The following is a 27,821-nucleotide window of genomic DNA, read 5'->3' as shown; positions in this document are numbered from 1 at the left end:
TAAAACTTAGGCAAGATTAGTAAGTGATTAGTAATATATAGATTATTCGTGATGTAATTTAAATCTTAGCCGGATTTTACGAGACTACATTTTAAAAAGTGTTTATCTCTTGGTGTATTGTTTGTGTTTTTTTTTGATTTGTCAACCATTGTGCAAAAGTTACTGTAATTAAAACTAACTTTATCAAAAAGCATCTGAAAATTGTTTTGGTATGCTATCTACATAATTTCCATTCATTAATTGTTTTTTTTATTGGTGTGTTGTTTCTTACTCGTGCATTTATCTTTAAGTTTCAAACCCATTAATGTTTTCAGCAATCATAAAAAAAACAAAAAATATTGAATGATTAATAATTTCGATACCAGGTATTTAATTTGTGTTTTTGTGTGTTTTTGTTGCATGTTATTAATACACTGTACCCACTTTTATTGTAAGTATAAAATATGTGAAAAACAGAACTGAAGGTTTGCTGAGTAGATTTTTCGATTAGTTATTATTTCATTGAAAAAACTACATAAGTGACGAAAAGTTAGTCCACATTGTCCACGTTAGTCCATATAGTCCACATTGCTAAATAAAACCAATTTTAATGCTGTTTCCGAACTTAGGGATATATGTTATTTTTTATTGTATAGTTTAAAAGTCAACATCGGGAGAAAAAAAAAAAAAAACAGTATCCAAAAAATTCAAAGAGAACTACCAAATTATCAATGGGGCCTACGTATTTATCTTTACGTCAAAAGGTCGGTTTGCATCTATAGAATCTTAGGATTGCCATCTTGGTCTTGGGAGTCCAGAATTTCTTGGCAATCGGCGATGATTTTACCTTCTCGCACAGGGAGCTTACTACCATCGCTTAATGCAGCCCTGTTTCAAAATTACTGACGGTGGTGCCGACCATGTTGTCTTAATGTTTTGTTTCAGAATTATACTTATGTTTAGGGCGACCAGTATACCTGTAGTATATTTAAAATATTACTGCTTTAAGCCTCACCTCTTACTTTTCAATTAAATATCACTTGCTTCAATGGTGAAGGAAAATATCGAAAGGAAACTTGAGATACCTGAGAGTTACAATGCTCTCAAAATCGTGTAGTCTACAAATCCGTATTTGGCCAGCGTTGTGTAATATGGCTTAAACCCTGAAGGTAATGATCAATAATTATGACTGTTTCATGCGATGATATATCCGTGGCTATTATTGTTTACGTTATCAGAACATTTTAGATAATAGATGTGACTTATTTTAGGAGGCGGCGCTTGTGTCGCGAAACGTATTCGCTCGGCGGTTCTCATCGGCGCGATTGTTCACAGCCGGCAGGATATTACACATCGTACGACGCAAGCGCATGGGAATCGAAAAGTAGGTTTTATGTTAATCAATACTTAAGTATATGTCCGTTTTTTCTATATAACTGACACTTTTTAAGCAAATAATTATAATTTTAAAGATATCGGTCAAAACCTAACCACGCAATTTTAAGTGTTCGTTCGTGTGTTTGATGTTAAGCCTACTCGTCGGAGCTCCGGTTCCGAGTTCGATCATATGTTATATATATATATATATATATATATATATATATATATAGTTCGAGAAATATTTACCTACGTTCTTAATTTGTAGGGATTTAAATATCACTTGCTTTAAAGGGGAAACTTGCTTGCCTCAGAGTTCTCCATAACCTCAAAGGCGTATGAAGTCCGCACTCGGCCGGCGTGGTGGACTAAGGTCTAAACACTTTTGGTTCTGAGAAAATACCCGTGCCCTGTAGTCGGCCGGTATTATGCGTTGATAATGATAATGATGTTTGTATGGTCGGGCAAATTGTTGGAACGGCTGAACCGATTTGACGCCACTTCCTTTACACGTAGGCAATGTTATATGGATTGATTACGGAACCCTTATTTCGTAAATCCATCCATCCCTACTAAGGTGAAAGAGGAGTTGGAAAATTATATGAAATTCCTATTTTTTTTTAAAGTGAAGAATTTAAATCTAATAGGTACAAAGCCCTTTTTTCAGAACAACACTTATCCTAATAGTAATAGGACAACGCAAAACTTTAAAGTAAGCTAAATTTATGTGTCTAATATAGTGCTGTCCTTTTCTACAGGAAACATTCAAAAAGAATTGTATTACTTTGTGTTACCATGTTGCCTAAAAGCGGTGCTACCCTTTTCAAATTGTTATTCGTGAAAAAGGATAGCACTATATTCAGACTTGTTGTTTTAATTTGTCCTTTCTTCTGCTATTAATATTTATGTCTGAACAAAGCAATGAAGGCGAGGAGGAAGGGTAATACAAACATTATTTATAAAAAAAATTAAAAAACCTGAAAAAATTTAATAAAGTGTTTGGTTATGGCAAAGATAATAGTTAACCTACCTATAACATTCCAGGGATTATAGAGTAAATTAATAAAGTACCTGTAATGGCCGTTACGCGTTCGGTAATACTTACAATTTGTTGGCTCACAACTACGCGCAGTCACGAGTGCAGACGCACTTCCAATCTGTACTTTGTTGCTACCCTCTCTACTTGTGTACGTGAGACAATGTATGTGTATCTATTTAATAGATAGAAAACGCCACAGTACCTATCGAATATATTATCGCATTTTACAATTTTATCCCTTATTTTTTAATTTATTTTTTTGATATAGATAAAGGACAATTGATAAAATTAGCCATTATTAGGCCGGCCCTTTTGATACTTGCCATCTGATGCATACTCCGCCATTTTATAATTTACTAGCTGTTGCCCGCGACTTCGTCAGCGTTTGATTTTTTTTTTTGATGTGGCATTAAATTTAGTTGTAGATCTAAAAAAAATTCAAGTATGTAGTATTAGCGATACTTGAGCCTTAAATAAGGGGTTTGCTGCTGTCCGATGAGGAGTTCTGTCCTCTATCTCCAACCACAGTTTACGCAAAATTAAACACATATTAAAACCTCGATATTGCTTCTAACACTTCCAAGAATATGTGTACAAAGTTTCATGAGGATCGGTTAAGAAGTTTTTTCGTGAAAGTGTGAACAAACTTACAGTCACATTTATAATATTAGTAGGGATAGGGATAGGGATAGGGATGGTCTTGTGTAATTTCTGGCGTTAGACCAAGAGTTGTCATGTCATTGGACACTTTTGTAGTCCGGGTTTTTGGGCGTCCTCTACCCCTGATGCCTTCATATATAGCCTTACTTATTACTAGCTATGTTTTGTGGCTTTTATCTTCAAGCATTATACCAGCGCAATCAACCCTACTGCATCTCATGCTATACTTCTACAGCTTTAAAACAGCCTCGGATGTAAATCTTAATTCCTAAGATTAGCCATTAATGTACAACAGAAAAATTATGCTAAGTAATATCGTTTTTTCTTTAGAAAAGTGCGCACGCAGGAGCCAACGTACGAGATGCGGTGGGCGTGTCCTGAGGACTTCATGGAACTACAAGTGATGCCTAGAATGCTGCTCGACCACTTACCGGAGAATGTGCACCGCACGATACAAACGGTGATCGAGGAGAAACACTCATACCGTGTAACTCAAGTAATTTAAGCTTCATTAAGCTTCAAGTGATATTTAGTATGACTATAACAGTGTTTTGTTGTAAACATTTAAGTTGTTATCACCTAGGCGTGATACAACAACCGAGACCGGCTTCGACACTTCGAGGCAAACTTATTTAATAGGAGTAGCAAAGAAAGACAAGATCGTCTCGATATCAGAGCATTTTACGTTCAACTCAATAAGTAGGATAAAAAAGCATATATAATAATCACTCTCTTTAATTATTATATGTTACTTATAGATACATAAGTCGGTCGGTCGGAAGTTTGGGAAGGTGTGGTGTGCGGCTTTACAAAATTTGAGTCTCAGTTTTATGAAAATGATGGAACTAATATCTTGCGGAGGTATAAAATCTCACAATGGTAATAAATTACAAAGAATACGTAAAACATTGAGAGTAGGAGAGAAATGTTTTATTTAATTACATATTTGCTGTTTAACGTGTGTGTGTTACAAGATTTGGCTACCCCAATTTTCTGATAAATTGTCATATAATTGGTATTAAGGCATTTAATGATTTTAACTCATTGAATACTATGTGACAGTAACTTTGTAGATTGTCCTACTGTAGAGCAGTAGAAACCGTACATACACACGGGAAGAGCCGCGGTCAGATCTATCTGTAAATATATGACATACTTTCTGTAAACAAAATAGTATATGTATACCTAGATATAATTAGTATGGAGTAGTACGCCCTGTGCCGCGGGGAATCCCCGCATGCTTTGGGTCAACCAATGAAACATACCCTTGAACTAGGTAAATAAGGGAATTCATAATTTCTATAGCTCATGTGACCTGAGCTAATCTGAATAGTATAAATAAAGGTATCGGCCTCTATGCTTTGATCACTTGTATAGTAACTAGGTCCGTATTAATAACTAACCTAAGCAAAATAAAAAAAATTATGAACAAATCTTTTATAAAATATACACCTCCGCATGATAGATTCGCTGTTTAGGTAAGATAGGTAAAACAGACGTCTATTAGGTATAATTTTAATGATGATATTTTAGAACATAATATATAATAGATACGAAATATAGTTACATTTGTAATCACAAACATTACCTACTATGAATATGTATCTGATGTTTGTGAATACGGGTAAGGAAAGATCATTGATGATTAACCCTTGGCATGCCTGGTGGAAGTTACGTTTAATACCTTGTGGCTCTCAAGGACCCACGATAAAATTATATGTATTTAAAAGAAGGACAACTAAAATAAATTAAGGTATTAGTTTTAAGTATATCCTATCATAATTTTAGGGAGCCAAATGAACAAAAATAAACCAGAAAATGTTCTGTGTTTATAAATATAACAAATAAACCAAGTGGTAGGTATATAAAATCTAACATTTACATTTAAACTTTTATACGAAAATTTTTTTCTTTCTTTATTTGATGTTAATAAACAAAATAAATAACTTTAATTGTAAATGTGATAATAAATGTTTTAGTCTTACATATTTGCAGTTATTACTGTAACGTAACTGAGATATTTTTTTTATTATTATAATTTGAGGAATCAAGTTTACAAATAGGATACATAAAACCAATCATCAGTATTTACTAAGAAAAATAAAAATCAACTAAAACAATTTCGGATCCTGATCTGTTTGCAAGGCGTTAAAACCATTTATTTTATATAGTGACACTCTTAACTAAAACTATTTTTTTATATGACTATATCATATGGCTTCGTAAAGTAATATAAACTTATCTAAAATGTTGCGTTAATTATTGTTACTTTAAATAATATTCATGATGCCTTGATTATTTTAAATGTAGTTTCTTGGCAGTGTTGCACCGAGTCCCGAGTGTGTGCATGGGTAGAGATTTAGTTTTAATATTATAATGGTGATTTTGTGACAGTGTGTCTAAGAGACCCTGTCAGGTATGCCGAGGGTATAATATGTGTATGCCAAAAGTAGTACAATATAGGTACTAATGATTTTGATCAAGTTCTAACTCAGCTGTGTTTATTTTAGTGGTAGGTAAGAAATCAGATTTTTATTATTATATTTTTTGCAAATGTAAATATGTAGAAAGAAAATATTTTTTTTAACATCCATGTAAATTAGTACAAGGCAAAATCAAAATATAATAATTTAATAGTTAATTATATAAAATCAATTTTAACCAATTTCTCAAATATGTCATACTTGTGTTTCGCATTGTATAAATGTTTTAAAGTAAACTTACGTAGTAAATATATGTATGTTTACAGTTTTCAAAAAAGTTTTGGGCGGCATTAGTAGGTTAACTGTTGATAACTGACTGTGACTGTGATGAAGTTAATTTCCAACTGACAAAATGTGTATCTTGGATTATTATATACCTCTTTAGATGTGCGTTTCTACTCATTGGGCTAGTGAAATAATTAATAAGTACATGATCTAATAATCCTTTAAATTAAACAATTGAGTTAGAACACAGGAAAGAGTAGGAAATAGTATAGCTAAGTTTCTTCGATTATTCGATTCGACTTCGGTTAAGGGTATTTATTTATTTCAGGCTGTTTATCGATCATTAATGTAAATTGGTATTCTTCTTAGTCATTTTAATAGGCTGATTCGTATTTTCAAACTCTCGGGCCACACAATGAAAGCTAAATGACCTGTGGTTTAAAAACGTATTGCTTATTTCGTAATAATCGTAAACCATTATGATGTAGTAATGAGAAAATGTATAAAGAATGACCATATGCATTTTGTTATACAGTAAAATAAGTAAGGTGGTGATGTTACTGTGCTACAATTTGTCCTAAATCAACTTTCGTATCGTACAACTGAATCTAAAGTGGTATATAATAGTTTAAGGAGTGTTTGAAAACTAGTTTATGATTTTGCAAATTACTGTACATAGTTAAGCTTATTAAACATTAAGGCTATGTTTCAGAAGCGTTCAGAACGTTCTGATCTCTATTAGATGATCGGTGTTATATTCCTTTAAACGAAACTGAATTCTCTTGCTTTAGATGGAGTTGAAAACTCACATTTTATTTGCTCAATTGACAAGCAATTTATTTTTAAATAAATTATAAATCGCAGTGCACTTTATGTTAAGACTTGTGAAGCTACCACGAAGTACAATAAATAGATGCTAGAGTAGGATACTGCATTACCGGTGTCAATTATGTAGAAGACACAAAACGTTTCTTTTATCAATACACTTAGGTATCTGTAAATAATAATTTATTGCAGGAATTCTAATTTCTACGCGTATTGTTTATCTGTTTAAGTAGGCGCAATTAGCATAGATATCTTCGTGTATTAAAGGCAATGATGTTATAAGTAAAAAGAGACAGATAAGTTGACGAAGAAAAAATCGCACGGTATCGCTTTATTATAGCTTGAGTTGATTAGCCTTATTTATGAATAGCTTAACAGTCCAATTCTGGAGTAAAGTCCTCCCACAGCGGAGGTTTTGCCCATAACCACCACGCTGACGGGTTCTGATCGCAGTAGATGGTAGGAGTAACATAGAAGACACTTCTGCCAGTTCTCCGTTATATTCCCTTAATCGCCTCGTACGACAATCGAAGGAAGAGGAGGGGTTGTGACAACTTAGTATATTCTGATTTGATGTCACTACATGTCATAACTCATACGTCATAACTTGGATATAGGAATAAGGATTTTAATTCTAAAACAAAACACAATCAAAGTGATAATGCTTTAAGCTATGGTAGTAACCCCCTGAACTTAGCTTCACAAACGGAAAATTCGGTCAACAATTATTTTACTGTAACCTCTATACCTACCTTCCTCTTTTTGCTTAAAAGATCATTGAATAAAGGTGCAAATTTAATTACTCTTAAATGCAACAAAATGCAAACTCTCTACTTATGATGATAATTTATGATACCTTGGGGATCAAATTAAGCGAACTTGATAAAAATATTTAAAAATTATATAATATTTTCTCAGTAGCGGTAACGTTTACGTACGTTAAAGCATTTACCTCTTATACATAGAATAGGTGATATACATTCCAATCTCTACACACTCGGTCCGATGTTTTATTTCTTTGCGTAGATGTTGCTGAATATTATGGAGGCTTAAACGTATTGACAAACTTTACACATAACCGAATACACAGTGCGGTTCCTAAATTACGTGGTATCGCTTTTAATAGCCTGATTGTTAAAACCTGCACTGTGCGTTCCTATGCACTCAGATACTGCATAGTAATGTTGGTGAATATGTCTACTATTTTTTTTAACCATGCAACATTATACTTTTGTTCTTTTATTATTGAAAATATTAAAACATTTTCATTTTGTGTAGAAAAATATGACATTGAAAGAAAGTGAACATATGTAAGTTTGACATCTTGCCCCGATTATTTGTGATTTATTTTTGTTAAATATTATTAAAAGATAATATTCTTGCCCCTTTCTTACCAGTACCTTATATATCATTGACATTTATTTTCTTATAAACCTAGCCTAACCTCTTTAAACTCTTATTTTTGCATAAAATTGTCATAAAAAGATCAAATCGTAGATATGCTCTCTTTAATTACAGATAAGGCTCTGTGTAACCAACACTGGTATAATATAGATAAAGTAAAGATCATCACTAGTGTACCAGATGATTAAAGGACTTTTTGCATTAAACATGAAAACAATTACTTAGTTTATCGGACGAGACATATCTACAATTAAAATGATGCAATAACAAAAAATCGTATGCCAACGATGACTGCTTATTGTTGTCTGGCATATGAATGAATTGAATCTCATTGTGCTATTTGTTAATGTATTTATTTCTGTTTAATGTGAATTATTTCTTTTTTTTTACTCGATATTCCAGTATTTTTTATATAAATCTATAAATCAGTCTCTCTGTATGAAAAGCTTGTGTATGATCCTGTCAAAACATGTGCATATTTTTATGGCTGTTTGATTTTATAATAATTGTCCCTACTATTTTGCCACTTGTTATCTTATTTCCAGCAGTCTTATATAGGCCCATAAACGTATTTATATATCTAATAGAACAGTCAATTATGCCAAAGTTTAAACCATTTTCATTGGTCTTTAGGGAATATACATTGAACCTCCAGAAAGTCCTCGCATGTATTCGTCAATTAAAAGGTCAACTAAAATGCACAGAAGGGTTTTTAACTAAGCTACCACGTACCAATGAAAAATTTGTCACAAAGTCCTCAGAAAGTACAAATTTAATTTTCATTATGGGTCGGACAAATCAAATCCGCAAAGTTCCTAAGTCCCCTTCTCGGCAGTCTTTTAGGAATTTTACAGATTGGATGCGTTACACACTTAAATTGCAGTATACTCTGTGGAACTCTCTGGTTGTGTAAGAGCCAGCGCTGACCACGCGTAAAATCACAAGAATGCGCGCAATGAGGACCTTTATTTCCGAGAAGTAAATAAACACAAATAGGTGGCAATTAAAAACTTTAGATATTTGGATAAATTATGATTCTTATTCTATTAAATAAGGTATGAAATAATATAAAAAATCAAAATCATTAGAAAAGTCGGAAATGTAAAATGAATGTTCTGATTTCCACCCAAAAATTAAAAATTTGCATGCATTTTGACAGGACAGTATTTTGTTACGTAATTATGTTACTTAAATCAATTGTGTACGTCGAGTATTAGAAGGACTGAGGTTCTTTTCACTTGTACCCTAAATTAGGGCTTTGTATTCTGTCACTTTATGTACTAGATATAACCAATATCTTGTGTTGGGTTAATGTTAATTTATAATAAAATATATTTTAAAAAGTTTAGTTTTATTTAGAAATCTGGTGGAACCTTTGTTGAACAAGCATTCATCATCATATCAACCCATTACCGGCCCACTACTGGGCACGGGTCTCCTCCCACAATGAGAAGGGGTTAAGGCCGTAGTCCACAAAGCTAGCCCAGTGCCGATTGGTGGAATGAAAACATGTCCGCCCGTATTGGCATGTAACCTTGTAATGTCTAAGAACCTGTTGTAAGGTAATTAACTATGTGCATTGTCCCGGATTTTTCCAGCACATTGCTCGTATCATCTCATCTCTATAAATAACCGTTGTTAATAAGTTAAATTCAAATATAATAAGTGATACTAAGTTCAAACTTGCGAAGACTTAACAACAGCCATAAGAATTGGTCAGAGATTATTTTACTATTTCAAATTATTACCTCAAATTGTTCCAATCAAAATTTTGTTGTTCCATATTTTTTACAGACCTACAATTCAACTATCAACACCTTACTTAGCACAAAATATGTATATAATGAATGACTTGGCTCTTATACAACTACAGTAAGCAAATTTGAAACCATGAGCTTGAGTTAAAACGTCTCGTCTCGGGTTTGATTAAAATTAATAAAACAAAACGTAATGTAAGTAATAAAGGATTTATTCATAAACTACAAAGCTATAAAAATATTTTTTCTCAGTCAATTTCAAATATCACAGCTATACACTTTTCAATAAGAATAATATATTATATCATTTAATATTAAACTTCGAAGATGTTACATAATGTCATTTTTGTTAAAGCCTTTAAATAAACGAGTATCTATAAATATGTTAAATCAGTAACTTTGGAATATAAACTCTAATCATATTAGTATTAGAGTGAGATCTTAACTTTACCGGTTCTAACCCTATATCATCTAATCAGGGTACGCAATTCTGTCATAGCCGCCTGAGATACTGGAGTTCTCTTCTTTTCGGATTTATACCTGTAAAAGACAACATTTTCATGTTCAACTAGTTCATAAAGCCTTCAACACTCCTGCCATCTTATTTAGTAACTTTCCTTATACTAAATTGTTCATCTCTACACAAAAGAGATGGGTATCGATAAAAGGGATTAGTAGAATCAACCGAATCGACGTTTATCGTTCATTGGATAGACTAGTAGAATATGTAAACGACTAAATGGAGAATCCCGCGTTCATAAACTTTGATTTTCACTGCGCTGAGAACACGATACGTGTCAACGTTTCAACGTTTATTGTTCATTAATAACAAAGTAAGATAAGTTAAAGTAAATTCAACTCTAATGCACAAAAAGTGAAAAACGCAGCGTTGGTAGCCGCTGGACGCAAGCGGTACAAGACAGTGGTGTTCGGAACTCCCTACAAAAGACCTATGTCCAACAGTGGACGTCAATTCATTGGCATGATGATCATAATGATGACATGAGAGCTAAGGCGTTCTATTATTATTCATCATCATCTGCGTCCCACTGCTGGGCACAGGCCTCGTCTCTCATAGAAGAGATGGTAGAGCATATAGCCACCACGCTGCTCCATTGCGGGTTGGTGGGCTTTAACGACTATTAACCGACGACTCTCTGATGCACGGGGACCGCCAATCATTAGGTGGTTCGGTTCGTTCGAGGTCCGGGTCGAGAAAATATATATACCCAATAATTTCAGAGGAAAAAAGCCTTACCTGTTCAGAAAGTCATTTGCTATATCGGGCCGGTAAGTAGCCATGTCTCGCAGGTATGCTTGGTCGTTCGATAGCGAACGTCGGTACGCCAGCTCGCGCCATATCGCACTGCCGCTATTCGATAGAAGTACCAGTCCCTCCATAAAGCTAGAAAAAATTTAGTTTGCTTTTAACATTGTGTATGCTTCGGTTTTAGTTAATGACAGACAATGGCTCAGCACCATTGCTGAGACAATTTCCTTTTTTTATCCAAGAAATAAATTTTTTTTTTTGTTCGAGCGCGCTAATCTTTTGCACCACCAGTAGGATTCGAAGTCTTTTTTGCATTTGATATCCAAATCCTCGAGAAAGGATAGGTATTTTAAATCACACTATGACCTTCAGTAGCTAAAAACAAATGTATTCATAGCGCACACCGGCGAGTAGACGCAGTGGGTCACAGTATATTGTGTAGAATAGCGCAAGAATGTTAGCTGCCTTGAATTATAGTCCGTTCTGTTAAGAAAATAGTAGTCATAGCGGAGTAAAAATATGGAGTGGAGTAAGAATAATATTCGTGTAAAATGTAAACCGAAATAATATTTCAGAGGCTTTAAAGGTATATTATTTCCTGTCCCTGAGACTTAGACTGTGAGACCAAAATGCTCAAAGTTATTAAGAAAACCATTGTGTTTATTGAAATAAATCAGATACGGCCCTAACATCGCATTATGGAGGGTAGAGGTAAGGAGGATCATCTGTGTATATGAAAAAGTGTCGTCAAAATGTATTAAATTAGGATGGCGCCACATTTGCATCAAGGTAACTCTTAAAAGAAGCGCCAAACCAAATATTGTTAGAGTAGGCTTGAAAAATAAACAAGGAAGTAAGGTTATATTTACCACAATATTTTGTACAACGTAAGTTGTTGAAATTCTCAATAATTAACTACTTTAGTCGATAATGACATTAAATTTTTTAAGTCGGCATACTTCAATTCATCTACGATTGCTACATTCATACCATACCCTGTGCATCCACCAGCGCCATTGTGGAGGATTTTTGAACTGTTATTTAGCGCATACAACTGGACACTTTTTCAACTTTTCTCCCATATAAGATGACTCTCCTTACCTCTACCCTCCATACATCGCATGCAAAACTAAAATCAAGTGGCTCCTATCACTTTAATATATACGTGTCGCGTAGCATAGGTACTGTGGATGTGACGGTCTTTTATCTTTAATAGGGTTGTCACAAGTAAACACTTAGAATGGTTTGAATTAGTTTGTATAGAAAAATAAATATGCTTCTTTTGATTTAATATTATTACAGGCTGATTCCATATGAAATATACTTAAGCATTCTTAAAGAGTATTTCGTAATTCTTGTACAAGCTGTATATACATACCTTAAATATTCCGAAACAAGGCTGTACGTCTGTTCGGTATTCCTATTAAGAATGAGTCGCGTTGGCGATGCATCCAAAAGAGATATTTGTAGCGCTATCTTTTGCGCGAGCACCGCCATCTCTCCGGCAAAACCCGTGCATCCTCCTTGAAGGTAGAGTTCACAGGCGTCGTTGCAGTGATTTAACGCCGTGTCTAGGAGCGATCTCGTCGGAACGTTATCGTGTATAAGCAACCACACAGGTTGTGACGATCTCCGCGACGTTTTGGTTGCATCGCTCGCCATTTTCTCCAGGTCATCAATAAGATCCTTCGCCTGTTTCTTTTTTACGTACGCAGCCTCTGAGTACATGTTAAAATGTAAAGCCACCATAATGTATGTGTCCGTGTCGCCTGGACAGTGGGTTTTCAAGAAGTCTAGTAGACCGTGCTTGAATTCCGCAATTTTGTCTTGCTGCTGACCCAACATGTAATCGAACTGGCCGAGGAGGAACTCAAACTGATGGTTGTCGCGTAAAGCCTGAAAAAGCAAACACTTACAAAAACTACAAATAGCTAAATGTAATAAAATCAGTAAGCACATCACTACAATATCAACTAATATGATAAATTCAAGTGTCGTTAGCTGATTTGTCCGTTCAAGGTCCGTTCAAGAAGGAACAGAGCAAAAGTTTAGGTATTATACGTATCATAATATTATATTATTATGATACGTATAATATTATTAATATAAATATCGTATCATAATTACAATTGAGCACGTTAGAGCAAATAGGAGTGCGTATCATCTGCCAGCATCTTTGATATATTCATCGCAGTACAAACCAAGAACAAACGAGGTACGATACGGGTCTCCTCTCAAATCAGAAGTGTTTCGACCGCAGTTCGCCACGCTGGCCTAGTGAGTATTGGTAGACTTCACAAGCCCCTGAGATCTTTGGGGCATGCAGGTTTCCTCTGTCAATCCATACTAAGGTAAATCTTCATCACCTTTGTACTTGCCTGACCGCATTCAGGCAACGCAACCTTGGGATAGATCTTTTTATTGGTTCTAAATAAATAAATAAAATCATACCTGCAATATGTAAGCACACTCAGTGTACCGCGCGAGGCCTGTAAGCAGCCGAACCATGAGCCGCCAAGAGCGTGCGGTCAGCAGGCGAGCCGACAGCGCCTGCGCCGAACGCAATACCACCGCCACGCCCTCCGTGTCGCACGCGCATGAGAAACACTCGTGCGCGAGAACTAACAACTCGATCGAAATTATGTTTACCTGAAATAGTGCGTATAATAAATATGGCGTGATACATCGCTTGTTTGCAACAATATATACGCGTTGATTTTTATGATGTGCCTTAATTGTAGAGCTTTCTGTGACAAGATCTCGTCCGCGGATGTTCTACCACCATCCTTATTTCTGCCGCAAAGCAGCATTGTTGCAATGCTGTGTTCTGGTATGATGTTGAAAAGAGCAACTGTCGAGTTTCTTGTCGGCTTCTCGGTAGAATCTGAACACTACAAGCAGACAATCCATTACCTATATAACTAGGTTTATTTAATTTTACCTGCTTCGATGATAATTTGGCACCTTTCGTAATCTTCCTGATGTTAGACTTAACTTCGTATCTGATATGAACATTGCTCCGCGAAATCACATCGAACAAATTTCTCCTAGAGTCACGTGACATCTTATTACCAGCGTTATATACCGTGGAAACTGAGTACACTGATTCAGTTTCTGCGGACATAAGAGTCCCTTCTTCCGTCAAAATTGATTCTACTTCATCGCCTTCGACATTTTGATACTCTTCGTCAATCAAAGTTTCCACATCGAGATAACTGTCGTCCAAACTATTTTCAGGAATCTTAAAAGCACTTGTCGCCTTATAAATCTTTTGGAATGCCATCAAATGGTCAAGGATGAGGCGACCGATTTGACTGCAAGCGTCTGGTCGCATGTTTAAAAACATTTCGGTGTCTGAATCGAGTACGTAACCCCATAGAGTGTACTGGAAGTGTTCCTTTTGTCTGAAGGTCGAAGTTTTAAGTAGATGTGGTGATATTACCGCGGCGACCATCTCACGACACAAATATTCTGCAATCTTTAAAAAAATAGGTAAGTTGAAAACTACATTTTTTTATTTTAGTTTATACACAAATAATATTATTATAATCTCCATCAATTAGATTATGAGATAAATTAAAGACTTACTTGTTTTGACGGGATGTTGCAGGTACGAAAAACGAGATTCGCCAATGACATCCGAGCTCTTCCGCTGACTAAATTTATGAAATCCAAAGGTCGACTTTGGTATTTTAACACTGATGCATAATCCCAGCCGATCTGCAGAGCGATCCTGAAGTAGTTGGCTATCTATTGAACAGTAAAGAAAATTCAAGAAATACAAATCAACCATTTTTGTGATACGGACACTTAAAAATATCACAACAAAATAAGGACATATACATCGATCAACGAATGTACTAGACACAAAATCACTTACAAATTTTTACCGGAAATTAGTTCCTTCTCGCATACTCAACCTTAGATAATTAATATTTAGATAATTAACTCAGACACAACAATAATTTTACAATATACTTTACACTCTACATACTGCTTATGTGCTGTGCTTTCGAATTTATTATATCAAAGAGTCAACTGTATGCTTTTTGCTTTTGAGCACTCGTTCATTACGCACTATCGTTATTTTTTTATGATTAGTGTAGTAAACAATTATTTCGAATAAATCTTAGAATTACTGTAAATTTGTAAGAAAAAACGTGTTGTTGATTTTTGACTCAACAAATATCACTGTGCGTAAACAAAAATAGAAGTAATATTAGGGAGATTTGAATTACCTGTTTAGCAACTGAGAGCCCACTACGTACTGCAAGAGCCTCCAGTGCAGACAAGCGGTCGGCTTCTTCCCGCGCAGCCAAGTGAGGCACGCCCACACCGTCTTGTCGCTCCTGTATCACTACTAACTCTTCAAAACTTGTTTCGGACGCCTCTGAAACTATTTCAGTACATATATTACCAGCGTGGTGAAATTATGTACTTGTGTCGTGTGGTGCCGGCAGATCAAAATACATTTGTCACTTCCCCTTATCAAACTTTTCGGAGTTATGTGTGAGGAAACCTACATGCCTGAGATTTCACCATAATGTTGTCAAAGGCGTGTGAAGTCTACAAATCCTCACTTGGCCAGCGTGGAAGAATACAGACTATCCTTCTCATTCTAAGGGCAGACTCAGTGCCCTGCAGTAGGTAATGGTTTGACGATGATGATGCTAAACTTTCGTTTTTCGACTTTACGATGCAGTAGACTAGGAATTCAAGGTCAGGCCCGGACGTTCGAATTACGAGTCAATTATTTGGTAAACAGTGATTATTTTCGAAAATCCGTGAGATTGTAAATATTTTTTTTCTCCTCCCACTCTCATGTTTGGGAAGTGTAACGTTTTTTTCCCGCGAAAGCAATACGGTAAAAATCTTTATTGTGCGCAAAGCAGTATTAACTCTCTCTTAAAAGCAGAAAGGCGGCCAGACACGTGACGAACCTATAATTCGTGTTGCGTGACGTTAAGAACATTTACGAAAACAACACAGACAAATCTAGACTAAAGAATAATAGCAGATACTGACTAAGAATAACTCAGAATTGCGTACCAGTCAATTTGTTTTGAAGTGTAGGCGAGGATATCACCAAGCGTAACTCCTGCGGCAATTCGTAAGGTGAGCATGTCCCCTCGGCTAATCGTAAACAAGTCCTTATAATCTTTACGGGACAAACGGGTGACCCGTAAAGGTACTCTTCAGGCGGTTTATACAATGCAGCTAACCGGAAACCTTCTACAAGAAGTTTTAGCTCCAACAACTCATTGACAGCTCTTTTCCAGCGCTCTACGAGTTCGGGATCTTCCAACAATTCCACGTTCTCTATGTTCACCACATCTGATTCCACTTCAATCTCGTGTAAAGTCAGTGAAAAAGGCTTTTCTTCGTGTAGCAAATCAATATTTTGGGAGTATGTTATTTCTTTTTGGTCATTTAGAACGAAATTAACGGTGCCGTGATAATCTTTAAATGCTATGTTTGTTTTGCTTAGTAAATACGATTCCCACATTTCATGTTCAATTTCTTCTCGCTTCTCACCATACACACGGTTATCTTCAAACCAACTCATAATTACTCTGTAGGCATAAAACTTTTGTTCTTGTTCTTCAATTTTGAGGGAAACTCGTGAGAGGAACTCAATTGCTTTGTTAAAAGTAACACCGGCTTCCATAAAGGCCTCACTGCACTGAGCAATGATAAATGTTAGATCTTTATCATTTACAACCAAATCATCTTCAGTAATAAGTGTCATTCTTGTGCACTTTTTATCCCATTCTGATATCAAAATTTCATCAACTGATAGTCCCGTTAGTTTAGCTATTTTTAATGCGACATCGTAATTACTATCGCGAGTATACATTTCTACACGTTCGAGGAAATAGGATTGTGCATCATCTGCCAACATCTTTGATATGTTCATCACAGATGTAGTTTCCATAGTTATTTCAAAAATTTCATACAAAGTTATAAAATCTGGCGACTGCACTGCAACGAAAAAGAAATTGAATAAAGATACATATTACGATTTAAGATCGATACGTAACATCTTCATTAATAAAATGTAACGCTACAAAATGGTCCTTAACTAATACTCCAAGATGGTATTGAATTGGAAAATTGGAAGTGTTTATTGAAAGTACCTACTTTACTTTTCCGAAGTAGTAATTGCCTCCTAAGAATAAAACAACCGAAACTCTCTTGCAATTTTATCTAAAGACCCTTACTCCGATACAAATCAATTTGACAGATCCAGTTTGCCATATTCAGAAGGACGAAAGAAGTTGAAGGAAGTCGCTCTCGCACTCTCGAAATGAAAGTGTTATAAGATTTAAACATACAGTAAAGTCCTTATAATTATCAGTATTTTTACCATACTTACCAATAAAATCTTTACCAAAACGGGCGTCAGCAAGGCATTTCAAGAATTCCTTTTGATGAAAAGGCATATCAAAATTGTGAGTAAGGGCTATTTTCACTAAAGCCACAGAAATTCTTTGCAGCGATTCCTTCGAGAGATCACATGGTAAGCCATTAGCATCGATACTGTACCGACGTTGACAATGTTGGAGAAAACTGTTCAAGTACTTGTTTGTCTCAGAATCAAACGTGAGACGCCGTATACATCGATAGAGAAACGATGTTAATATTGATAGAGGGCTTTCCTGTAGAGTAAAAAATCAGATAAATAAATACCATATTTCAAACCGTATCGTTAACAACTCTTATAAAATTGGTGGTATCATAAAAATCAATCTTTCTATCATTAACTATGATATGCAGTCTAAGTTGGATTAGTTAGATTGATTATTAACCATTAAGGTTACAATTTACATGGTACGTGCGCGAATATTTCTTTGGGTAAATTGTGTAAAACATACCAGAAATACTCATATACTGACTTATAGAATAATACTTCGTTTAAGAGGCTAGGCAGATGTGGTGACATTAGTCCCAATTGTTATACAAATATGCAAAAATACAAGGTATAAAAGTAAAAGAACATTCGATTTTATAGGAAGAATACAGGAATTTTAATTTTAAAGTCGAAGATAAATTTAATTGTAGTTTTACCGGCATAAAAATGAGCATGGACTCGTGCAAGGTTGTAATATAGCCTTCGATGAGACATATTTCAGCAACTTTTTGGAATAACTGAGCTGGAACATTTTGAGCAATCACCGTTTGCAGAGCCTCTCGACTACGATTATTTGGCTCTAAGGAAGATAATATCCAGTGAGCCCAGAGCACATCCACTGCATTTGGCTAAAAAAACACAACGTCGTATAAAACTGTGATAACCTAGTGGGCGGGATCTCAAATTTACTTTAAGGGGGCCGAGCTCGAATCCCAGCACGCAACACTTACTTTTCTAAATTATGTGCGTTTTCTGCAATTAAAATATCACTTGCTCACGGTTAAAAAATTATCATAAAGAAACCTGCATGCCTGAGAGTTCCCTATAATGTTTTCAAAGGCTTATGAAGTCCACCAAACCGCACTGGGCCAGCATGGGCCTTGATGGCCTAAACTCTTATCACTGAGAGGAGACCAAAAAATAATAAATCGATTGAGCACTAGTAAAAAAAAATATCTATTATAATGTTTTAGCAAAAGAGAAAAGACAAACGCACAGACTAACTCAATTTTTCAAGAAAATAAATTAATTCTGATTCTGATTGCTATTCATAGAGCACAAATAAGAACTAATGTTCTTCATTCATCATATTACATAATATCACAACATTCTCGCGTTAAGTCAACAAAAAAGGCATCACGAACATCACTCTGGTCTTTATCATCAAATTAATCTATGATGTACAATTTGCTCTCACGATGACGCAAAAATGATTTGCAGGAATTTTAATAAATTATTGCAGAATGTTGCCGAAAGAACGATAAGTTAATCCGTCATTATTATGTAAATCGGTCATCCGTTTAATAATGATTAAGGTCATGTAATCTTAATTAACTGAACGTGTAACCTTGTGGTGCCTCCATATTACCTCATAACAACTAGCGATGAGCACAAGCAAAGGTTCTCGGTACATGTCAGCAGCTCGAAGTAAAGCTGCAGGAGGATCTTCAGGGCCGTGGCAAGCAGCAGCCACTTCCCACAGTTCACGGCCCATGTACGTGCTGGGCGGATAGTCAAATACCACACTCTGGGTAGGACTCTGCAATGAGAATCGTATACTAGGATAATAACTTGTTATTCAGCAAAAAGGTGTTTTTGTCATACCAATTATACACTCACACTGTCGACGGAATTGAGCCTTGTAAGCCTTCTTTGTCCATTACTAGAATTGGATTTTTGTTCTTTATCATCTTCTGCACTTCTATGGACCATTATGTATTTTAAATGCTCAGCATATGATGTCTTTTCGAATTCCTGTGATAATTGTAACATTTGGGCCAGAGGATATCTAAAAACATCGCCGAAAAGCAGAAAGTTGAACCAAGAACCATTTTTTACAAATTCTCTTAGCTGCATTTCTGGCAATTGCAAATTGTGCAACATCGCAAACTTAATCATAGTCTGGGATTCGTATAATACTAAAGACATATCCAGTTTTCCATTTGTGTCTAGAATTTCTTTCAATTTACATAACGTTATTTCTTCTAAATACTTCAGAATAGTTTTAGCAGTCTCGTCATTGTTTTGGATCAACTTTATCATAAAATCGTTAATTATTTTATTAGCTTCGTTTTCAGGAAAACCTTTATGACGTATCATATGATATTTTATCATTTTAGTTGCTGATATATGAACTCGACATCTAGTAGGATTACACCCGATCATTGCGACAAAAGAAATGGCGCAGGCTGTCAATGCAGTATCGAACCAGTTTTGAAGAGCCAATGCGTGTGCTTCACAACAAGCATTTTTGATACTCTTTTCCTGCAGACGATTGTATATTTGATACTGTTGAGACACAAAAGCTTGGCTGGCATTGCAGGGACGATATTGCTTCAAATAATAGGTATGATTTAATTTAGCATCATACCCATAGCGTTTCATTAGTTTTTCATTAGCAAAATCTGGCATATCTACAGATCTTTGAGTCAGTGCTTTTAGACCATGAACATCCAAGTCATTGGATAGAAGGCTTCCCAAACTTCGTCGATCCGTTTTATCAGGTATTTGGTTGTTGCTGTTTATATTTATTATTTGAAATTCAAATATTTTAGAAACGTCTAGCCCCCGATATCCAGAAAGTAATTGATAGACGTTTACATCCTTACATTCATACATTTTATTTTCACTGGCATGTTTCTTGTAAACATTATACAAATGAGGGTGTTTATGTTTATAGCCTTTATTCGGCAATTTGAAGTCTTTAAACTCCAAAAATTCTTTTTTAGAAAATATATCGAATAAATTCAGGTTATCTTCTAATAAGATCATACCTAATACCAAATGGGGATTAGAAGAAATGTAATTGTCAATATCATCCTTTGCTATCTGTTGACAGGTTTTATACACAGGAACTACATGACTTTGTCTATCAGATGTTTGTTCAATACTTTTAAACAATAACCACAATTCTATGCAATCCTTAGCTTCTTGCTCCACCTCTGATAAATCTGTATCAAGTATATGACCTTCAATACAGATGGTCAAAACTTTGTAGAGTTTATTTTTTACAAAATACTTGGCCAATTCTAAATAAAAGTCTTGCATGCTCATTGTGGCACATGATTCAGAAAAAATGTCATCAATTAGTTTCAAATTTTGTGTTCTTGCTAATCTTGCAATTATTTGGTATAAATTTTTCTTTTCACTTTCTTCAATTATACCATAAGAAGCTAAAGTATCATAAATACACATTTTTGTGTATTCAAAACAGTCACTGTTAGAAATCATGTCAACCATGTCTGAGGAAATAGGCCATTTGCGAAATATTTCATCCAGAGTATCGAGCACTTCGTTGGTGAAGCCCTTAGTATCAACATTTAAAAGTTTTTGCACAAAATTATCGTTATTAAAAAAATTATAGCGTGCATTCATATCGCGCACTACCTCTGACATCTGAACATTGATCCAACGAACAAGAATCATAGATTTATTGTAATCAACTAAATAGTTCCACATGTTCAGAGGAGTTGAAAAATCCAAAAGAGAGAATTCTGAAACAATGATAGCACTTAAAAAAAAATATTTCAATATATAAATTGGCCTTTAATGTATACTGCAGAATGTTCTTAAGCTATATGTATTTTTAATTATAAAATTACTCAGAAAGATATGTTAATAAGCAGTTAATTTTTTTCTTTATCACATCTCAACCCAGTTTGGGATTATTAGGAAAGTTTTTTTTTGTAGCAATTCTAATTTTGATAAACTCACCAAATGTGTCAAAGAATAATGAAGTTGCAATCTTGCATTTCCAATCAGGGGGATATTTTTCAATATTTTCAATAGTCAAAGCCTTTATTTCACTCTCATTTACAAACACTCTGTTACTTCCAATACCAAATACTTTGTTTTGTTTAAAGGTACCATCAACTTCAAATGACTTTTCGAGATAACGAAGTAAGTTCCAATGTCTTTTGAAATTTTCCCACTTGTTTAAATTTTCACTTTTCATATCCTAAGAGAGATAAAAACACAGTCTTTTTAATAACATCCAAGTGAATTACGATTACATAAAGAAACAACTAATTTAAAGCTATTTGCCAGAAAATAACTGGTTCAGTACAGATTGAGCATAGCACTGATTACCTTCCAACCCCTTTCAGTAATCCAAATAATCCTAAATCTATGCTGTATTTTTTTTATCTCTTATTATGTAAACAATCTTTTCATTATTTATTAGTTTTACTTCCAAATTGTAAGACCACAGTTCTTAGCACTCCATCAAGGAGGTCTTCAAACGCTCATACCTATCCAAAGAATGCTACTACCTTGGAGAGTTTTTGCAAGTGTTCCACAATAAAGTCCCTATATTCAATTTCAGGTGAAGTCTCTGCAAGAGTGATCAAATGTTCTTCTGGGTTCAAATTGCATTTATTTAGTATATGAAGAACTTTAAATATTTGCTTTCGCATCAGTAACTGAACCGTCCATGCTTTAACCTGCAAAAAAAACTTAGTGTTACAAGAAAAAAAGGATCACTTTACTGTCCGTCAGTCTGTGTTCCCACCCTTTTTTATACAAGTTGAAACTTGCACTTGCAAGCTTCTTGATAAATGCGATAAATGATATAACTGTTCACTACAGTATAGAAATTATACACAGACCTTAGACACACATTCAGAAAAAACCCCTTAATCAATAACAGATCTTCAAAGTTATAAGCCAGAAAAGGGGTAATAATTTAGTTTTAGATTTCAAAAAATTTATTGTTTCCATCATCATTATAACTTGCAAAATTACAAAATAAAAATAAGTCAAAATGAAAAATGCCAATAAGTTGCAGTTTTTTAAGAACCAGGAATTGTTACTTAAACTTAAATCTTAGGTAATGTTTTTGATATGTGTATGTGTGGTGTCAAGATGGTGAAATATTTAATTTTACAAAATAAGCATTTCACCTAATTAATATTTGAAAACTACAATTAATTAAATTCTTTAAGACTTTTTAGAAGAGATTTATTTGATCAACATCAATAATTTTGTATTATTTCTAAAAACAATAATAATGTTGTTTTTTTTACTAAATTATTGAGTTTTACTCGCACACATTGCAAATTTTAATGTTTGATTTTCTCAAAAAAAAAAAAAAAAAGCTTTTTGTTAGGATAAGTGACCATCCTATATTGAATGCCAAAACTCAAAATAAGAAAATTCAGGATGCACAATATAAAAACCCACCCCTACAATGCCAACAAACCTTATTTAATGGTTATAGTCATCTAACACCAGTGGAACTTACGTTAAAGTTTACTGCCTGGTTTCGACCAATACTATAAAAATATAAAAATGTAACTCCATGTTTCATTGCTATGCTATACCACATAAATATAGTTAAAATGTTAAAAATTATTAAAAGTATTTACCTCTGCCAGGAACCAATCTCGTGCTGTGGATTCACTCCAAGAATTTTTACTCATGAGGTATTTAATTGCAAGACCAATATGAGTTCCCTTTGCGGCAGCTTCTCGAACCATATCCCGGGCTGATTTCTCCTCCCAACAGTGCCAGATAATCTTTTCATTCTGACTCAGACCTTCCATATTTTACACTGCAAATGTCCGCTATATTTCATAAATTACGTGATTACGACCAGAGCTTGTTTCAGATATTATTAATGGTATTCATATAAAGTAAACAGCGAATATTATTAATGATAGTTATTGACATTGATTGAATATGTAACTATGATATTGTACTATCATAGTAAATCGACCTACAGTATAATCAGTAAACAATACAATGGTATTTTGAGCACTTCTATTTACAAACAACTATTACGACCAAGGATCACAGTTCACTTTCTTGATTCAATTGAAATTTATTTAATTAAACTATATTTAGTTATTTGGTATTATTAATTTTTTTGGAATTACACAGCTGTTTTACTCTACCATACTTCATTTCAATAAAATAGGTAACAATGATAATTGATAACAATGGAGCACAGAGTGAGGGCACAGCGACGTAGCCTAGGCATTGAACAAATCTCTAAACTTCATTGGCGCTGAGCACTAAAAAAGAATTTTTAGTCGTGAATCTAGTTGCTTTAGAGATCTAAGCAGGTCAAAGTAACGCAACTCTAAATAGTATTAGCAGTGACAGTTAGTTAGACAAAGAAAGTATATTAGGTAATGCCTAAGAAAGAAAGAGATGCAAATTATTCTTTTATCCTCATCTACGTGGTCTGTTTTGGTGACCACCTAATGTTATGTTTAATCTGCGCCTAATACCAAATGTGACGGATAATGGTTTCTTCATAACAAACTTCATGAAATTTCGCATGTTTTTCAGTTTTCTGCGCTTTGTAACTTTGTCTAAAGTAAATAGGATATGCGGTGTTTCCTATATAGAATGTTCTTATGTTTTGAGCTGCAAAAAAACTGCAGCACATGAAAAGTTGCCGTTTAATCGTAAATAGACAGTATTTCGTTAATAAAGTTAAAAAATTATTAATTCAAAATAACTAAAAAACACGCTTGGATTAAAAAACCAAAGTAATTTTTACCTTTTAGTTTAGTTTATTTATAAAAGCGTGTTTTTTATAGTTTCTTTAAACTATTATTTTTATTAGAGCAAAACTAATCGGTAACCCATTTATTATCAAATTTGCTAATATTAGAGAAATCAGCCAAAGATAATGGTTGTAAATAATGAAAATTATCTTTGGCCGATTTCTCTAATGATGAAAATTTATATATAAATGAACAAAAACCTTATTTTGCAAGTTGAAAAATGGAATAATCTTATCAAATTTGTGTATTGTCATCGGTCCTCGATATAAGTATCTCCAAAGTTTGAACGAAATCAGACCATTTGAAGAAGGTCAAAATCAAGTCGAAATGAGTCGGATACCAATAAATATATAGTTGAAGCTAATAAAAAGCGTGTAAAAACGTTGGATATCGTAAGAGATGTCGTAGATGGAAACCGACTCCTCTTTGTTGAATATTCGGTGTTAATAATTCATAATTTTACTTATTGTTCGTAATAAATCCTGATACCTACAACATTGGTGTTGCTAGTGTATTCTTTTAAAATTTGGCCAGTCAATGCAATCGCACCTGGGTCCTGGTGGTACGTGAATCGTGATGATGCAGTCTAAGATGCTAGCGGGCTTTGTCAGTACAGTGGTAACTAGCTACGACGGAAGCCTCCCACCAGACCAACCCAGAGAAAATTCCGAAATTATAATTCCCATATTGTCCCTGCTGGGAAGCGAGCAGCTGTCATTCCATACAGTAACCGGAAAAAGTGCTTCAAGACAACGATGTTTGAATGGTCTAGCATATACGTCAAGGCCTGAATCAACATTTGAAACTACCAGTACAACTCAAAAATTTTAACTTTAAGTAACTGTGAATCAGGATTGAGGAATGTTGTTGACTATGCCGTAGTAGTCCAAAAGTAGGACTATCGTTTTCTACAGAGAGCATTGTAAAAAGTATGTCTACTTTAAAACTTGTATATTTCCACAGACTGAAACTGCTGAAATAAAAACAAACAGTAAGATCAAAAGAAGAATTAAATGTTTTACAAAATTATATCGATGTTTTGTTTTGGCATTTCCTAACTTCCTTATGCACCACTTGAGGGTTGAGTCTTTGAATAAGCTTCGTTGCTCGGCAACTGCTAAACTAAACACAAGAAAATCAATGTAGTCAGAATTCCAATCCTATTAACTTATTAAATAGACATTCCAGAAAAAAGTAATTTGTGGTTCAATAAAAACGAAGTACTTATTTGCATTTCTTTGGAGTAATGGCAGATGAATTACAGAAATCCCACCTTTATTTCGATGAAATTAATAAGATAAAAGTTGTTGAAAACACAGTTCTTAAAGAAACTGAAGATTTGAAGGAAACTAGCAAAGAATATGAGACGAGTAAGATTTTAGAGATAACTCCATGTTCTCAAGATGCGGCAAGTTGCTACGCTTTGTTTTATAACGATTAATATATGGCAATCACAAATAATGTGGCTTTATATTGGTGAAAGAATTTTCAAAATCGATTCAGTAAATCCAGATTACATCTGACAATCTCACAAACTTTACCTCTTTATTATATAAGTATAGAAAAAAAATTCATTTGGTTTTATTTGTTATAGAGGTTCAAGACTTCGGGAAAATAATAACATCTCTATTGGAAATGCTGAAAGATTTGGGAGAGAACGTAGAAAAGCAAAAGATGGCTGCCATAGGTGCAACAAATCTCTTAAAATCTATAGTAAAAGACAGGGAAAGTGAGCAAGCCAAACTACAAGTAAGAATTATTTACTACTTAAGAATTATTTAGTTAGATAGAATATATATCTTAATTTTTATATATACTTTATTTTTGACATTTATTTTTTTTTTTTTTTTTTTTTTTTTTTGACATTTATTTTACAAAATCAATTTTATCAAGTGTCATGCTGCGAACATCATAGAATACAAAATGGCGGCTATTCTAAAATCCTCTTTTTTTCAGGCAGAAATAAGCGACAAGTCTATGGTATTGGAACAATTAGATAGCGAATATGATGCTCTTCAAATATTAGAAGCGACTCAAATTGAAACTATTGATTACTTGACACAGTTAAGATAGAAAATTCATGTTATCAGTGTATGTATCTTCTTTACTACCAGTTAAGATACTATGGTATCATTAAAAATCATGTAATAGTTATTTATGCAATTTTTGTATATTAAGGGGTATTAAAACACGAGTGTGGGTTTATATAATAGAATCACAAGAGTGATTAAGTACCTAATTATCAACGATTTCATACAAGACTCTACTCCCATAATATGAAACCTCTAAAAGATTCTGAAATAGTGAGCTTACTGTTAACATTAAGTTAACAGTCAGCAACAGTCGGTCCTAGTAACCTAATATCGTACATTACCGAGTATTTACAAATAAACTAAGTACTAATTAAAGAATTATTTATTGTAGCATTAATTATACATTTTGTATAGTGCAATTATTAAAATTCACTCGATTCATATTCTTTAATGTTGGAAGGTCCTGATACCGGTGTGTTAGGCGGAATATTTATACCTACCGCTATTATTTTCGATGGAATTTTAAAAATATAATTATATACAACGTGTCATGAAATTACGAAATACTGTTTTATTACAAACTAATTCCAAATATATCAGTGTTTACTTATGACAACCCTATTGAAGATAATAGACCGGGCATAGTACCTACGCTACGCGGCGCGTACACTTTAAAAAGATTCTACTAAGGATTTTTTGTTCTTACACAGATACGATAAATTGCAATCATCAAGTCCAATAACTGACCTCTATTATTTGTGTTCGTGCTAAGCCCCAAGCCCGCGTTACACACAATCCTAATAAAAAAACAAGAAATAAAAATTGTGTTCGTTCCTTTACTGTGGCCTAAGTAAAGTATGTAGAAATAGGTAAATTCAAATAGCTTCGCAGCTTTTGTCATCATCAGCACCAAAGCATCATCTCGTAATACCTATTCACTATTTGAATACGCTTCACTACTGTACAACTGACGAAAATCGGCGAAATCCAAACAAAAACCGAAAGAAATTAGGTAAGGGAAAGGGTCCCATTAAATCAAAATGCAAACACCATAAGAAATTAAATCTAAATTAAATATTAGGAAAACAAAACTTTAAGTTTTGTTTTATTATTATTTCTATTAAATTGCATGACATAAATAAAAGTAAATAATTTATTGGTTCTTAACATTCTTTTTAATTTTTATTTAAAAAAAAACAACAATAATTTTAAAAATAAACCTATAACGAAGCCGCAGTCTCTGTGTCGGCAGGCGGCATTCTTTATGATTTTTCGTGGGTAATGCCACATTTCGAAGAATAGAAAGGGCTTAAGCATCTTCACACTCGCACACGAACTCGCGTATATGATGTTGTGGATCAATTTCAGTTCGAATATTCTTTGCATTGCTTCAGACCTTGCCTTCCGTCTGGGGGTCGTGGGTTCGGATCCCGAGCACGCACCTCTGTATCTTCAGAGTCATGCGCATTTTAGGAAACGAAATGTCACTTGCTTAACGGTAAAGGAAAACATAGTGAGGAAGCATTCGAGTTCACCACAATTTGCTCAAAGCCCTCCAACTCCCACTTGACCAGCATGTGGGCTTTTGCTCAGCAGTTGAGACGATATTATTTGAGGCTTCGC

At 34.2% G+C, this 27,821-nt stretch overlaps 3 protein-coding genes across 8 annotated transcripts in view; 2 read left to right on the top strand and 1 right to left on the bottom strand.

The window, feature by feature from the left end:
* Nucleotides 1-4,901, top strand: part of LOC120624435 (diacylglycerol lipase-beta) — a 92,898-nt gene extending 87,997 nt beyond the window's left edge. For all 3 annotated transcript variants that reach the window (XM_039890974.1, XM_039890972.1, XM_039890973.1), the window contains exons 13-14: nucleotides 1,251-1,363; nucleotides 3,386-4,901. In XM_039890974.1, coding sequence (XP_039746908.1) covers nucleotides 1,251-1,363; nucleotides 3,386-3,560 — 288 coding nt within the window. In that variant the 3' untranslated portion in view covers nucleotides 3,561-4,901. The remainder of the gene's footprint in view (nucleotides 1-1,250; nucleotides 1,364-3,385) is intronic.
* A 5,094-nt stretch (nucleotides 4,902-9,995) lies between these two features.
* Nucleotides 9,996-23,680, bottom strand: LOC120624346 (spatacsin). Of its 4 annotated transcripts, none has more exons than XM_039890816.1 (16): nucleotides 23,371-23,680; nucleotides 23,017-23,201; nucleotides 21,922-22,092; nucleotides 21,365-21,608; nucleotides 19,271-21,144; nucleotides 19,020-19,190; nucleotides 18,088-18,279; nucleotides 17,396-17,678; nucleotides 16,069-17,001; nucleotides 15,258-15,415; nucleotides 14,608-14,769; nucleotides 13,961-14,497; nucleotides 13,471-13,668; nucleotides 12,398-12,915; nucleotides 11,008-11,154; nucleotides 9,996-10,289 (listed from the first exon to the last, which is right to left on the bottom strand). In XM_039890816.1, exons 2-16 carry the CDS (start codon nucleotides 23,191-23,193, stop codon nucleotides 10,217-10,219), a joined length of 5,838 nt encoding a protein of 1,945 aa, XP_039746750.1. In that variant the 5' UTR covers nucleotides 23,194-23,201; nucleotides 23,371-23,680; the 3' UTR covers nucleotides 9,996-10,216. The 4 variants fall into 4 exon arrangements, with proteins under 4 accessions (XP_039746750.1, XP_039746751.1, XP_039746749.1 ...); XM_039890817.1 differs by having other exon boundaries at nucleotides 23,545-23,680; XM_039890815.1 differs by having other exon boundaries at nucleotides 23,017-23,680.
* A 1,622-nt stretch (nucleotides 23,681-25,302) lies between these two features.
* On the top strand, nucleotides 25,303-26,544 carry LOC120624664 (intraflagellar transport protein 20 homolog). The gene is made up of 3 exons (XM_039891333.1): nucleotides 25,303-25,535; nucleotides 25,760-25,914; nucleotides 26,122-26,544. The coding sequence occupies exons 1-3, from the start codon at nucleotides 25,412-25,414 to the stop codon at nucleotides 26,236-26,238; spliced, it is 396 nt and encodes a 131-aa protein (XP_039747267.1). The 5' UTR covers nucleotides 25,303-25,411; the 3' UTR covers nucleotides 26,239-26,544.
* Nucleotides 26,545-27,821: the final 1,277 nt, after the last annotated feature.

The sequence above is a fragment of the Pararge aegeria genome, chromosome 6 (assembly GCF_905163445.1).
Source record: "Pararge aegeria chromosome 6, ilParAegt1.1, whole genome shotgun sequence".
NCBI classification, from domain to species: domain Eukaryota; kingdom Metazoa; phylum Arthropoda; class Insecta; order Lepidoptera; family Nymphalidae; genus Pararge; species Pararge aegeria.
Note: the sequence above shows the minus strand (reverse complement) of the source record. Positions and strands in the feature narration are given on the sequence as shown.

Bases quoted from the DNA above. Each gene is read 5' to 3' on its own strand.
- LOC120624346 (XM_039890815.1), bottom strand. From the start codon at position 23,193: ATGGAAGGTCTGAGTCAGAATGAAAAGATTATCTGGCACTGTTGGGAG. The intron at 18,280-19,019 runs GTAATATGGAGG...GTGTTTTTTTAG, and splicing joins TCATCGCTAGTTGTTATGAG to CCAAATGCAGTGGATGTGCT. The intron at 13,669-13,960 runs GTAAAATTAAAT...GCACTATTTCAG, and splicing joins CCAAATTATCATCGAAGCAG to GTAAACATAATTTCGATCGA.
- LOC120624664 (XM_039891333.1), top strand. From the start codon at position 25,412: ATGGCAGATGAATTACAGAAATCCCACCTTTATTTCGATGAAATTAAT. The intron at 25,536-25,759 runs GTAAGATTTTAG...TATTTGTTATAG, and splicing joins TAGCAAAGAATATGAGACGA to AGGTTCAAGACTTCGGGAAA. The intron at 25,915-26,121 runs GTAAGAATTATT...TCTTTTTTTCAG, and splicing joins GTGAGCAAGCCAAACTACAA to GCAGAAATAAGCGACAAGTC.